This window comes from Paroedura picta, chromosome 10, assembly GCF_049243985.1.
Source record: "Paroedura picta isolate Pp20150507F chromosome 10, Ppicta_v3.0, whole genome shotgun sequence".
NCBI classification, from domain to species: Eukaryota; Metazoa; Chordata; class Lepidosauria; order Squamata; family Gekkonidae; genus Paroedura; species Paroedura picta.
In genome coordinates, this window is record NC_135378.1 from 86,576,541 (window position 1) to 86,590,861 (window position 14,321).

A 14,321-nucleotide genomic window follows, 5' to 3' on the forward strand; every position below is an offset into this window, starting at 1 on the left:
GATTTTTCCTTCCTAAACACCGAACTTTACATCTATCACTACTTAAATTCATTTAAGGAAGGACTCCCTGGAGAAGAGCCTAATGCTGGGAGCGATCAAGGGCAAAAGAAGAAGGGGACGACAGAGAATGAGGTGGCTGGATGGAGTCACTGAAGCAATAGGTGCAAACTTAAATGGACTCCGGGGAATGGTAGAGGACAGGAAGGCCTGGAGGATCATTGTCCATGGGGTCGCAATGGGCCAGACACGACTTTGCACCTAACAACAAAATTCATTTTAGCTCATTTTTTCAGCCTATCAAGATCGTCCTGTATTCTGATTCTGTCTTCTCTTGTGTTTGCTACCCCTCCCAGTTAAGTATCATCTGCAAATTTAATAAGCATTCCCTCTATTCCTTCATCCAAATCATTTATGAATATGTTGAACAATCCAGGGCCCAAGACAGATCCCTGAGGCACTCCACTCGTCACTCCTCTCCAAGAAGATATATAAGCACCCTTTGGGAGCGATCTGTCAACCAGTTATTAATCCACCTAACAGTAATAGGATCCATACCAAATTTTACCAACTTGTCAACAAGAATATCATGTAGAGCTTTATCAAAAGCTTTACTGAAATCGTGATAAATTATGTCCACAGCATTTTCCTGATTCAACAAGATAGTAACTTTCTCCAAAAAAGGGGATAAGTGACTTTTTCTTTTGGAAGCCATGCTGACTCTTGGTAATCACAGCCATCTGCTCTAGCTGCTCAAGGACCGACTCCATCTCAAACAGTGGCCAACCAGTTCCTCTGTAGGGCCAACAACATGGCATAGAGGCTGGGGCCTTCCTCTGATAAGACCCTGCCGGATCAGACCAGAAGAAATCTTCATAAACATTCAACATCAAGTCTGCGTCTCAGAACAGCTGGGCACTCACTTCAGCAGGTTCTCCAGAAGACCCACAAGCAGGCAATAAAAACTGATCTCAAATGCTTCATCAGGATGTTCTTAACCACAAAAACTCACAAATTGTTGGCCATCTGCTGTTTCAGAAAGAATGCCTCCACAGTAGGATTGCATCAAGAAGATGTCACTTCCTCCGTATTTTCAGCGGAATTCAGAGGCTTCTATTGAGGGAGAAGCAGAGACGACAGAGCAGAGCGAAGGATGGATGAGAACATCTATGAGAATCTGCAGAGGGCTCAGCATAAGGGTAAGATGACAGAAGAATGCTCAGCTCTCCTTTTTCATGTCTTGCCCCAAACATTCGTTATTTATTTCATTGATTCATTTGTTTATACCCAGTGGGAGCCCAAAGTGGTTTAGTTTCGTTTATTAGATTCTTAGACAGCCCTCCCAGCAAGCTGGCTCAGGGCGATGTACAAAAATTATAAAATACACAATGACAACAGATAAAATTGAATTTAAAATGAATTTTGAATAAATAGTGACAGGTTAAAACAGCAACAGTGCTGTCATAAAATGTCTGTTGTGGGTATCGAAATCTCCCAGAAGTTCAGGAAGATTTGGGAGAGGATCAATACGTTAATAGATGTATTAACCTCGTTCTCTCCTCTATTTTATCCCCACACCGATCCTGGAAGGTAGGGTAGGCTGAAGGAGTGTGACTAGCCCAAGGTCTCCCAATGGGTTTTTCTCCAGACCCATAGATCTCTGTTGCCTGAAGGTCAGTTGTCATTTCAGGAGGTCTCCAGGCCACATCTGGATGTTGGCAACCTTAGTTTCTCAACCAGCTGCTGCTCAGGGGAGGAATGGACAGTGAATTATCTGGGCTGATTCCCAGTGGGTTGCTGTTTGCGAGAGCCCCTGTCACTTCGACTACTCAGTTGGGCTGCCAACTCCATATTTTGTTGTTGTTGTTAGGAGCGAAGTTGTGTCCGACCCATTGCGACCCCATGGACAGTGATCCTCCAGGCCTTCCTGTCCTCTATCATTCCCAGGAGTCCATTTAAGCTCGCACCGACTGCTTCAGTGACTCCATCCAGCCGCCTCGTTCTCTGTCGCCCCCTTCTTCTTTTGCCCTCAATCGCTCCCAGCATTAGGCTCTTCTCCAGGGAGTCCTTCCTTCTCATGAGGGGGCCAAAGTATTTGAGTTTCATCTTCAGGATCTGACCTTCTAAGGAGCAGGCAGGGCTGATCTCCTCTAGGACTGACCGGTTTGTTCGCCTTGCAGTCCATATTTATGCATTATTAAATGTATAGACCTCACCTACCCTCTGCAAACAGGCTTGGGGCAGTTTATAACATGTTAGAATTCAGTTGAAAATACAGTTAAAATGGTAAAATAATAAATACGCTCCGTTTCCCTGCGAATTCTCCCTGTGTCCAGAGGTGGGGTTTTGTTCTCGAGAGGGGAGGCCCACGTGGTTTGGTCTGGCTGGCGGGAGAGTGTCACTTGGCAGGCTCTGCGGAACATTCATTCTGGGAACTCATTCCGCCATGGGGGAGCCAGGGCGGAAAGGCCGGGGCTCTGGCTGAGGCCAGAGGCACTTTTTGCAGGCCAGGGACCCCCAGCATTACTGCTTAATTGAGGCTGGAGCCGGGTCAGTTTGGTGGAGTCCAAGGGGGTGACTGGGGAGGGGGGGGGTCGGGTTTTTATTGATTGTGTTCATGGTCTTACTATGATTTTATTACTTTGTTGTGAACTGCCGTGAGCTGGCTAGCTCGAAAGTGACAGTTGATAAGTTTAAATAATAATTATTATTATAATAATTGTTGTTGTTATTGTTATTCCTGAAGATTTAGGGGTGAAGTCTAAGGAGGGTTGAGTTTGGGCATTGGGGTGACCTCAGTGGGGCACGATGCCACCCCCCCTCCCAGAGCAATTGTGGCCTCCAGGGGAACACATCTACGGCATCTGGAGATGAGTTTGTATCTTCGCTCATTTTCAGACTTTCAGCTTGCCTTACCCTGAAGGCTCTGAGCGGGCTACTCGCTTTTCTCTACCCAAAAGAGTCTCAAAGCGACGTACAGTCAGTCACCTTTCCCGTCCTGTCCCCACAGCACACACCCTGGGAGGTAGGTGGGGCTGAGAGAGCTCTGAAAGAGCTGTGACTGGCCCAAGATCAGCCCACTGGCTGCATGTGGAGGACGAGGAGTGGTGAATCAAGCCCTGTTCTCCGGATTAGAAGCCGCCGTTCTTAACTACGGCTCTACGCTGGCTCTTAGCATGCTAGCCACTCCACCTCTTGTCTCAAGCACTGGTAGGGTAGCCAGCTCCAGGTTAAAGAACTCCTGAGGATTTGGGCGAAGTCACCTGGGGAGGGGGGTCTGTGGAGGGGCGGGACCGCAGTAAGTTATACTGTCATAGATATATGACAGGCTATACTGCCATCAGAGTCCAGCCTCTTTCTCCAAGGGACCTGATCTCTGTGGAGATCATTTCTGGACATGTCCAGGCCCTACCTGGAGGTTGGTAACCCAAAGCTGTGATGCTCTCTGATGCCCCCCCCCCCCGGAAGGCGGGGAAGGGGACCCTGATGTGCCTTGTCCTCTTCTGCTTCAAGGAATAACTTTAAAGGAACCAGCTTTTCCTCGACCCTCCAGGAGAACCAACTGCACCGTCACCCTCTTGACCATCCTGGTTCTACTCCTGGCTGTTTTGCTCACTGCAGTAACCGCCCTGTGTAAGTAAAGCTCCACCAGTGAACATGTGCCTGTCCCTACCCAAATCCTGTTTCCCCCCCTGTCCCTGGTGCTGAAGGCGAGGCATGACCTCCACTTCCCCCTCTGATCTTTGTCTGGAGGAACTTCCTGCAGTGACTTGAATTTTGGGCTTTTCTGCACTCTTATGACTGTTGATTGTGTTCCCCATAGAAATTGTTTTTTTTTCCCCATGCGTAGAATCATAGAGTTGGAAGGACCTCCAGGGTCATCAACCCCCTGCAGAGTGGATGGAAATTCACAACTACCGGTCCACCTCAGTGACCCAAATCCATGCCCACATGATGCCCATCTGCCCACCCGCTCACAATCTGCCTAAATTCATAAAATCAGCATTTCTGTTAGTCAGCTATCCAGCCTCTGCTTACAAACTTCCAGAGAAAGAGAACCCGCCACCTCCTGAGGAAGCCTGTCCCACTGAGGCACTGTTTTAACTGTCAGGAACTTCTTCCGGATGTTGTGCTGAAATGTCTTTTGAATTAATTTCAACCTACTGGTTCTGGTCCGACCCCCTGGGGCAAGAGAGAACAACTCTCCTCCATCTTCTAAATGACAACACTTCAAGATGGTTATCGTATCACCTCTTAATCGTCTCCTCTCCGGGCTAAACAGACCAAGCTCCCTCAATCTTTCCTCATCCAATTTGGACCCTATAATAAATCTTAAGTAAGAAAGAGCAAAACCCTGAAGAAAGAGGAAGATGATGAGCTGGTTTTCTGGTGCCCCACTTTTTACTACCTAAAGCAGTCTCCAAGGAGCTTGCAGTTACCTTCCCTTTCCTTTCCCCACAACAGACACTCTGTGAGGTAGGTGCGGCTGAGAGAGCTTGGAGAGAACTGCTCTGCAGGAATAGCTCTAACGGGACTGTGACTGGCTCCAGGTCACCCAGCGGGCTGCAGGTGGAGGTTCTCCCGATCAGAGGCTGCCGCTCTTAATCATGACACCAAGCTGGCCGGAGCTAGGGAGGAGATGTCAGGAAGAGAACCCCGTTTAAAGCTGTCCCCTCGAACTCTGCATTGGGAGGGGGGGTGGAGGGAGTCGGGGCCAGAGGGTTGATGTCCCAGTGGATGGAGGGGGCACCAGTTGTGTCAGTCCAGTTCCCAAGGAGCAAGAACTGTTGAGTCCAAGATGGTTCCACCTTGGGGGGTGGGGACTGGCCCGGGAGGAGAGCAAGGGTGGAAGCCAGGGATGACTAGAAAGCACCTTGTTGCCCTCATGGGAGAGAGACAAGGGTGCCGTTGACCCCCGATCCCCCTCTAATGGTCTGAGACTTCTCAAAGTGCCTTCAAAAGCCAGAGGGGCCCTCGAGGGACCCACCTGGCAAGACTCGCCCCCCAAATCCCCAGCCCCCAACATAACCCGTGTAATAGTGTAGAGCAGGGATAGTCAAACTGCGGCCCTCCAGATGCCCATGGACTATAATTCCCATTCACTGGCAGGGGCTCCTGGGAATTGTAGTCCATGGACATCTGGAGGGCCGCAGTTTGACTACCCCTGGTGTAGAGCCTTGAGAGCAAGACGAAAACAAAAGCCCTCTTCTTCAGTGTGGGATGGGGCAGGAAACAGGAGTGGTTTGCTGATAACAGCAGCCCAGTCATCGGCAAGCAGGCCGGAGGCCGCGGAGAGGGGAGGGCAGGCCGGACAAGGGACGCCAGCAGAAACGTGATGAGCGAGGAAACAGCTGACTCAAAATCGGTTTGCACAAGAAGAGCAGGGCGAAAGTCATCTCAAAAGAAACAGGGGAAAACTACAGTAGGGGGGAGGGGACCAAAGAAGGAGAGGCACAAAAATGCATGCAGAAATGAGAGGGTATGCTGAAGCAGTATTGGGCCAGAATGGATGGGACAGAATCCCTCGGGAAGAGCCCGGGGGGCCAGGTCACTTGTGGGCCACTCCTCCTGTCTGCCACATGGACCTTGGGTGAGACGTCCCCTGGGAATCACCTGCCGGGAACTAAATTCCCACGTGACGCCTGTGGGGAGAAAGGGCTGAGGCTTTCCCATATTATTTTCCCAGCCTCCTTGGCCCAAATGAGTAGCCGTTTCGCCCTCTAGGAAACTTACAGGCGGCCATCAGGACAAATTGATTAAGCCAACGGGACAAACAAAAGGTTTCCGGGGCAGTTTCAGGCACGTTTAGGAAAGCGTCAGCCCCCTTTTCCCTCCACCATGTGAGCCTGACCTGAACCAGGGCCAGGGGGGAATTCCCAAAAAACATCAAAAGTCCCGGTGGAGGACAGGTGGGCCTGAGACAGAAGCCAGGGGATGCAGGTAGGGTTGGCCAGCTGGAGCTTGGAGAGCTGAAAAAGCAAAACTGGTTTCCAGGCTACACGGATCAGTTTCTCTTGAGAAAGTGGCTGCTGGTGTCGTGGTCAGGAGTGGCGACTTCTAATCTGGAGAGCCGGGTTTGATTCCACGCTCCTCCACAGGCAGCCCGCTGGGGACCCTGGACTCTGCACAGCCCTGATAGAGCTGTTCTCACAGAGCAGTCCTGACAGAGCTCTCTCAGCCTCACCTACTTCACAAGGTGTCTGTTGGGGAGAAAGGAAAGGAGGGCAATTGGAAGCCACTTTGAGGCTCCTGGTAGAGAAAAGCGGCATATTAAAACCAGCTCTTCTTCTTCTTCTTCTTCATGGCATGAACTATGGCATTATACCCCACTGGGGTCTTTCCCAACCCCACCCTTTCCAAGTTCCACCAAGTTCCACCAAGAATGTCCAACCCAAAGCTGACAACTCTAAATGCAGAGGACTATCAAAGAAATCACTATTGTTTGAATGGGCCGTTTGTATTCCCTGAAAGTGCCACAATGAGAACAGAGAATTTTTCTGCATTCTCAACCGATGCGTTAAGTTCCTGTTTCTTCGGGGTGGTGATGCTTCCTGTTCTGCAAATGTTTTCCTGTCCCTAATGGTTGATTTGACATATCACAGGTTTGTTTCCCGTTAATCCCTCTGCAAATTTGAATTGCAGAGAGAAAAGCTTGAAATACGCCTGTTTTGTGTTGAATCGACCACTAGGGGGAGAAAAGCAGGTATGGAAGGGGGGGGGAAATTCCCAAAGAAACAAGCACTTAACAGAAAGTGAAAGAATGCGGAAAAGCTGAACATGAGGTAGAGATGTTCCTCACTGATCCACAAAATAAACCACAGAACCACAATGAACTTGGGAGTATTAAGCATTTAAGTTTCCTGGTTTCTTTGGCATAGACTGTAAGCTTTACCTGCACTGCTATTATTCTTTGGAGGCTAATCCTGCTCTTGTGTGACCTGCAGTTTTCCAGAAAGAGAGGAAGCGTCAGGAACTAGAAGGACTAGCTCAGAAATACAACATCAGCCTTCATCTGTGCAACACCTATGCCTTGCTGGGGAAATCTGAGAGTAAGTGGGAAATGACCATCCGGGACTGGCCCATGTCCAGAAGCCAATCATGATATTTTTAGCAAAAGAGAAGACGGAGAAAATGCTACCTGCCTTCTCCCCTTCCCCTTCGCCCAGCTCCAGAGCTTGACCTGTCATGAAATGCCATCTTTCAGGTTTGCATCGGTCGCAGAATGCAAGCGCAGGTTTCTCTGAGATCCAGGCCTGTTTGGAGCATGCTATAGCAGCACAGACATCTCTACGAGAGCGTTACAGTAAGTATTCTACTTTGGTAATTGTTTCTGCTCATTCCCTTTCCATTCCTATCCCACATTTGAGAAGAGCCCTTCTAGATCAAGCCAGTGAGGGCCCATTTAGTCCAGCATCGTGTCTCACACAGGGGTCAACCAGTTCCTCCGCAAGGCCAAGAATGGTAGAGAGGCCGAGGCTTCCCCCTGATCACTAATCACTAATCATTAAACACAATAAAGCTCAAGTTGCATGCAGACAACTCACTCTCTACCTGATTGGCCCTCCCTGGGGGTGTGCCACCAATAGGGAGAGAGCACTGTCCCAATTAGGACCAATCATGGGGGTTACCTGTCCTCTTCCTGCTGCTTGCTGGGTAGAAGAGATGTCAGCCTCTATGCAAGGTCCTGCTGCTAGTAAGTTGTCTCATCCTCAGCTTCTTCCCACCCTCCAACTCCCCCAGGCAATAGAGGCAAGCCAGCTGCTTCCTTTGTTTCCTGTGCTGGTCTCAAGTTTCAACTCATATTTCTGAAAACCTGGATGGTCCCCCATTTGCAGACACATCTGTTTTCTCTCTGTGTGGCTCTGTAGATGTGTCCACACTTTCACTGTTAACAATGTAAAAGGAGGAGGAGGAGGAGGAGGAGGAGGAGGAGGAGGAGGAGGAGAAGGAGAAGGAGAAGGAGAAGGAGAAGGAGAAAGAAAGAGGAGGAGGAGGTGGAGGAGAAGGAAGGAGAAGGAAGGAGAAGGAGAAGGAAAAGGAGAAGGAGGGAGAAGGAGAAGGAGGAGGAGGAGGAGAAGGAGGAGGAGGAAAAGGAGAAGGAGGAGAAGGAGAAGGAGGAGGTGGAGGAGAAGGAAGGAGAAGGAAGGAGAAAGAGAAGGAGAAGGAGGAGGAGGAGAAGGAAAAGGAGAAGGAGGAGAAGGAGAAGGAAAAGGAGAAGGAGGAGACCTGTTGTGGGTCAAGCCACAGGTCCACCTACTCCAGTGTCCTCTTTCCATGTTATCCTCACAACCTGTCCCGGGTGGGCCTGTGCACAGCTCTGCTTCCCAACCATATTCTGCATGATCACACCACTTCTGGGGTTTTGCAAAACCTGTATTGGGGGGTTCTCAATGGTGAAAAAGTTAAGAAGACCCAGACCTGTTAGCCTCTCTTCATTCGGGGGACATTCTGTGATCCGTTGACCCCTTTCATGGTCCACTTGTGCTCTCTGCGACTCTGAATTCTCTCTTGTTCTCGCAGGGACCCTACTGGGATTGGTCTCTGCCGGCTGGAGGCTTTACAACGGGAGTTTCTACTCCTTTTCCCGAGAGGATAAGCCTTGGCAGGAAGCAGAGGAGGCCTGCAGGTCCCACGAAGCTCACCTCACCTCTGTCACCTCCAGGGAAGAGATGGTAAGCCTCTCAAAATTACAGCTGTTCTAGGGGCGAGAGCCAAATGCAGGAGCCTCTTGGCCGGGCCAGGAGCATTTCCTTGGCCCCCTATGGCTGAGCACCAGTCTTCCGCTATCCGGCTTAGGACTGCCGCACAAGATGTACAACCTGCCTTTCATGGCACTTCAAAGTGGAGCCTTCCGAAATAGAATATAAATTATGTGATCAGTAATAAAACCCATGGGGGGAGGGGCATACAACGGGCTCAGAAAGGGGGGGTGGGAGCAACCAGCTGTAGTAAGGTGGGGGGGAGCTTTGGCAGACCCCTCTGAAGGCGGGAGGAGGAGGGTTGGAGGGGGGAGAATGACTCCCACCAAACAGCTGACCCTGAGGACCAGGTGCTTGGCGGGGTCTTTCAATGCTTCCCCCCAGACTCAAGGAAGCCCCCACCTGGTCCAACTGCCACTGTCCAAAGCAGGTGCCAGGGGAGCTTCGAAGAAGAGGAAGATTTGGTTTTTATACCCCAATTTTATACCCCAATTTTCACTGCCCAAAGAAGTCTCCAAGCGGCTTCCAGTCACCTTCCCTTCCTCTCCCCACATCAGGCACCTGAGAGAGCCCTGACAGAGACTGCTCTGTGAGAACAGCAGTATCAGGACTGTGATTAGCCCAAGGTCACCCAGCTGGCTGCATGCGGAGGAGTGGGGAATCGAACCTGGCTGGCCAGATTAGAAGCCATCGCTCTTAACCACGACCCCACGCCGGCGGAGATCTGCTTAGCCCGGCCATCCAGTTCAGGGCAAACAATTATATGCCATGAGATGTATTAGAGGTTTTGTTGCTGACCAGAAGTGATACTAGTTGGCAGTTCAGCCCAAAGTAAGCAATTAAAGAATAGTGAAGGATAGATCGGGTCCAACAGAAAATAAATGCTGAGAAGTAATTATGAAGGGCTAAGTGAAACAGTGTGGATTTCCTTCTCTGCAAAATTCCCGCAAAGAAGGGACCAGGCAAATCAGCAGAGGGCATTCGGAGAGTTATGGGCCAGCTACAATGAATAAAACCTTCCACAATAATTTGGAAAGTATTCTGTTTCTGGTAGTCCAGAGTGAATAGTAGTCCTGAGCCTTTGGGGAGGGCGGTATATAAAGCTAAATAAATAAATAAACAAACAAACAAACCCTGGGGATGCATTCCTAGCATTTAGGAATTTAAAATATACTTTAGATATTTGCATCTGCAGATATTTATTATGTTGTATTGTTTGTGCATGATGTGGATGCTGGCTCCCGCCCCCCCCCCCCCCATTAAATATTTTTCAATGCCATTTATATCTTGCAGGACTTCCTTGTCAGAGAGAGCAATGGTCTTTCCTTTTGGATTGGGCTCACTGATCAAAGGGAAGAAGGCAACTGGACTTGGACTGACGGCACAAAATACAGCCCCCGAATGAGGTAGAATCTGGGGTGGGGCAAGGGGGCGTTATCACCAGGGCAGGGCGGGGCAACCTGTAGGAGTGCAGGGGTGGGTGGGAACATGAGTGGGCATCGACCCCGGCAACATGACATCACTGCTTGGGAAACCCGGAGGTGACATCAGATAAGTTGAAAATTCGAAATCATGCATTAAATAAGAAAATAAAGATTAATAAATTTGTGCTGTTTGGATTTCGATTTGGGGCTTCTGGTTGTTCACAAGAAATCCACGGTGTTCTTTGTATTCTACGGCCTTTTGGGAATTAGCATTTTCTCCCCCTGGGAAACACCCTGAAGGGACGACAGGAAGCCCTTGGACAAGGTGGAGGCTTGAATGTTACACCCGGGCCAGTATTTGGATGGGAGACCTTCCAAGCATCTGGATGGAGTCCCTCCAAGGAACACCCAGGGTCAGGAGGACCCAGAGGCAGGCAATGACCAGCCACTTCTGCACATCCCTTGCCCGGCTGCCGGACAATCCCCAGATCCCCTGGCTACTCTGCCCACAGGCCACACAATAAATCAATAAATAGAAAGAAAGAAAGAAAGAAAGAAAGAAAGAAAGAAAGAAAGAAAGAAAGAAAGAAAGAAAGAAAGAAAGAAAGAAAGAAAGAAAGAAAGAAAGAAAGAGAAAGAAAGAGAGAAAGAGAAAGAAAGAAAGAAAGAAAGAAAGAAAGAAAGAAAGAAAGAAAGAAAGAAAGAAAGAAAGAAAGAAAGCTGTCTCGGTTTTTTCATTTTTCATACCAGTTCTCTATTTATTTATTTATTGTGTATTTTTGAATAACAGTGTATCACCCCTAAAAGCACCACCCCATCCCAAACCCTTTTACAAGTAAGCAAAACAGCACCTCTCCCATTCAGAGCCTCTGCCCCTCCCATGATCTGCTTTCCCCTGGCTAGATCTCTTTTTATTTATGTTGACTTCACTTATACCCGGCTGTTCTTCCCCCCTGGGGACCCAAAACAGTTTTTGTCTCCTCCATTTTATCCCCACAACAGCTCTTTGAGGTAGGCTAGGGGGGAGCGCATGCAATAGACCCAAGGTGACCCTGCAAGCTTTCCATGGATGAGTGGGGATTCGAACCTGGCTCTCCCAGATCTTAGACTGGAACTGTAGCCAGTGGTTTTTAAATTACTGATCCATAACAGGACCAATATGGAAAGAAGGAGAGAAGAGCTGGAGTGTTTTATACCCCACTTTTCACTACCCAAAGGAGTCCTAAAGCAGTTTACAAACACCTTTCCCTTCCATTCTCCACCAATAGACACCCTGTGAGGTAGGTGGGGCTGAGAGAGCTCTAAGAGAACAGTGACTGGCCCAAAGTCACCCAGCTGACTGCCTGTGGAAGAGGGGTGGGGAATCAAACCTGGGTCTCCAGATGAGAGTCTGCCATTCTTGCTGGCAAAGGGATGCCGGTTTCCATGGAGGGGATTCTTTTGTCCATTTACCTCACAAAAATGTCATCTCTCTCCTACCCCCAAATCTCTGCAGTTTCTGGGACGAGAGACAACCCGATAACTGGGATCAAACACCAGAGAGGCGAGAAGACTGCGTGCATTTTGGCAAAAATAAGGTGCTCTCGTGGAATGACAACAGTTGTGGAACGAAAATTAGATGGATCTGCAAGAAGGTCTTCTCTTGAGCAGAAGGACTGCCTTGCGTGATGAACCCACCAAATCAACCAGTTGAACATGACTGGCCAGAAACTCCCAACAGGACACAGACACTGGCCAATCCCCAAAATAATTTCCCCTCAGATTGCTAAATTTTTTAAAGAAAAAGAGGAAAAAAATCAAGAGGCAAATCTCTACCAAGAGAAGTTAGGGCTTCTGGAACTTTTGCCAAGACAAGTCAGCGCTTCCCCTCTAAGGCAATCTTGCAGCCTGGGAACACAGAAGCCTTTGAACGGAAGCCTTGGCCAATCAGGGCTTTCCTACAACAGAGGCTCAGCAGCAAGTAGAGATCTGCATGCTTTCTCATGCCGATTTTTCAATATTGAGGGTTATTTCACTCTAGGATATTGCAGGGAAAAGGTAGGGTCACTCCGGATCAATCATAGAATCAAAGAATCATAGAGTTGGAAGGGACCATACAGGCCATCTAGTCCAACCCCCTGCTCAACCCAGGATCAGCCCAAAGCATCCTAAAGCATCCAAGAAAAGTGTGTATCCAACCTTTGCTTGAAGACTGCCAGTGAGGGGGAGCTCACCACCTCCTTAGGCAGCCTATTCCACTGCTGAACTACTCTGACTGTGAGAATTTTTTCCTGATATCTAGCCTATATCGTTGTACTTGAAGTTTAAACCCATTACTGCGTGTCCTCTCCTCTGCAGCCAACAGAAACAGCATCCTGCCCTCCTCCAAGTGACAACCTTTCAAATACTTAAAGAGGGCTATCATGTCCCCTCCTGCTTGTTGCAGAGGGAAAATTTAAATTGGACAAAATCAAAATGGAAATCGCTTTCAGTGGAGACAACAGGGACTGAGTCGACCTGGAATTGGAATAAAAGCTCCGTGCAGATTCAGCCCTGGTCTCTTTTTCCACAATGGAGAAATTGTGATTGATTGATTGATTGATTAGCTGGTCCTACATCATCCTTCCAGGCCCACTTCTCTGACGAGACATCACAAGGTTGAAAAGTCAAAAGGTTGAAAAAGGCTGATCTAGCAGACAGACCCAGCGCTACATGCTTGTTGGCACGGTGTACAGATTTTAGGACAGTAGAAGAAAAAGGCATTTGTCTGCAGAAACTGTGCTTGCTCCTCCCACAACAAGGCTTGTTCTTCTTTCCACCAATTTCCCTGGTCCAGAAGGCTTTGTGGTCCTTCTTTCAAAAAAAGTGGGGCATGGCGACGCCTTCTATTCCTAGGGTTGCCAGGAGGACCTGGCGGGGAATGGGGAGGGACTTTCCAGAAGCAACAAGGGTGTGCAGTGATGTATCCATGTCACTGACCATGTGCACCTGGAAGTGATGTCATCACATCAGGGATGTTGAGGCAACACTCTGGTATTTGGGCAAAACCTCGATGGTAAATTTGGATTCTACCACAGGGTTTCCCCCCCAAATACCAGAGCTTCACCCTGATGTCCTGGTCCTTGTGATGTCACTTCCAGATCACATGGGCAGTGAAATAGACATGCTGGATAGATCTCCCTCTTTTTTGAGATACGTTGCCCCCTGCCAGCCAGCTGATCAGTAGCAGAGGTGGGGCCTGCCAACAGGAGACCCCTCGACTCTGCCTGGAGGGTCTGCCAACCCTATCTAACCCTATTTAAATATTGTTTATATTAGTGGTGTTATGTATTGCATTGTGTTTTACGGTTTCTACCCTGCTTTGAGTTCCCAAAAGAAATATAGTTAATAAATGTTTTAAATAAAGATAACTTTTTATTTCTTTAAATTTATGAATCGCCCTCTCTGCTAGAGCAGACTTTGTTTGTTTGTTTGATTGTTGTTTATATGCCCCCCCTCGCGGCTCAGGGTGATGAACAACATATAATCCACAATACATTAAAATCCCAATTTGAAACAATTCTAAAATCATTCTGAAGGTTCTGCCTATGGATTGAGAACAAAACAGGAGGGAGGCCAAGTAGATATTGAGATTTTGATATTTTACTGGCCTCAGCCATAGGTTTGGTGGAAGAGGTCTGTTTTGCAGGCCCTTCATAACTCAGTAGGCTCTGACAAGCTTGTTCCACCAATTAGGTCGCGTGAGGTATCCCAGGCCTCAACCAGGGCCAGGGCCTTTTCGGTTCTGGCCCCTGCCTGGTGGAAGGAGCTCCCAGAAGAGCTGTCAGGGCCTGCCAAATGGAGCTCTTCCATCAGGCGTTGGGTTGAGGGTGGGAGAAAGAACTATAGGCCATAGGGGGTGGGTATAATTTCAGAATTGGGATGGGATGGAACTATGTATGCGGTTTTATTATTGCTTTATTGAGAATTGAAACTGTAAAGTGAGACAAGAGAGAGAGTCCGGATGGTCTAATGCAGGGGTGGTCAAACTGTGGCCCTCCAGATGTCCATGGACTACAATTCCCATGAGAGAAGAAGACTCTGGAGGGGACAGCAAGAACACAATTAGATAAGACAGAGAAGTTAGGCCCTTCTGCAATTTGCCTCTCAGTTGTCCTTCTGCTAGAGTTAAAAATCTGCGGACCTGTACATAGTACAAGCCCAAGATTTATCAGGCCAGAAA

At 48.7% G+C, this 14,321-nt stretch overlaps 2 protein-coding genes across 4 annotated transcripts in view; one reads left to right on the top strand and one right to left on the bottom strand.

Moving 5' to 3' along the window:
* Positions 1–14,321, bottom strand: part of LOC143819541 (uncharacterized) — a 39,245-nt gene that overhangs the window by 11,393 nt on the left and 13,531 nt on the right. The window contains exon 1 of one of the 3 annotated variants that reach the window (XM_077301294.1): positions 7,626–7,718. The exons of 1 other annotated variant lie outside the window; for it this stretch is intronic. The gene's annotated coding sequence lies outside the window, so the exon portion shown is untranslated. Of the gene's footprint in view, positions 1–1,009; positions 1,111–7,625; positions 7,719–14,321 lie in introns of those variants that run through there. One more of the 3 variants, XM_077301295.1, reaches the window with a different exon arrangement.
* On the top strand, positions 1,043–13,526 carry LOC143819546 (C-type lectin domain family 4 member F-like). Its single transcript, XM_077301302.1, has 7 exons — positions 1,043–1,196; positions 3,511–3,630; positions 6,942–7,046; positions 7,202–7,300; positions 8,518–8,669; positions 9,990–10,102; positions 11,616–13,526. Exons 1-7 carry the CDS (start codon positions 1,151–1,153, stop codon positions 11,764–11,766), a joined length of 786 nt encoding a protein of 261 aa, XP_077157417.1. The 5' UTR covers positions 1,043–1,150; the 3' UTR covers positions 11,767–13,526.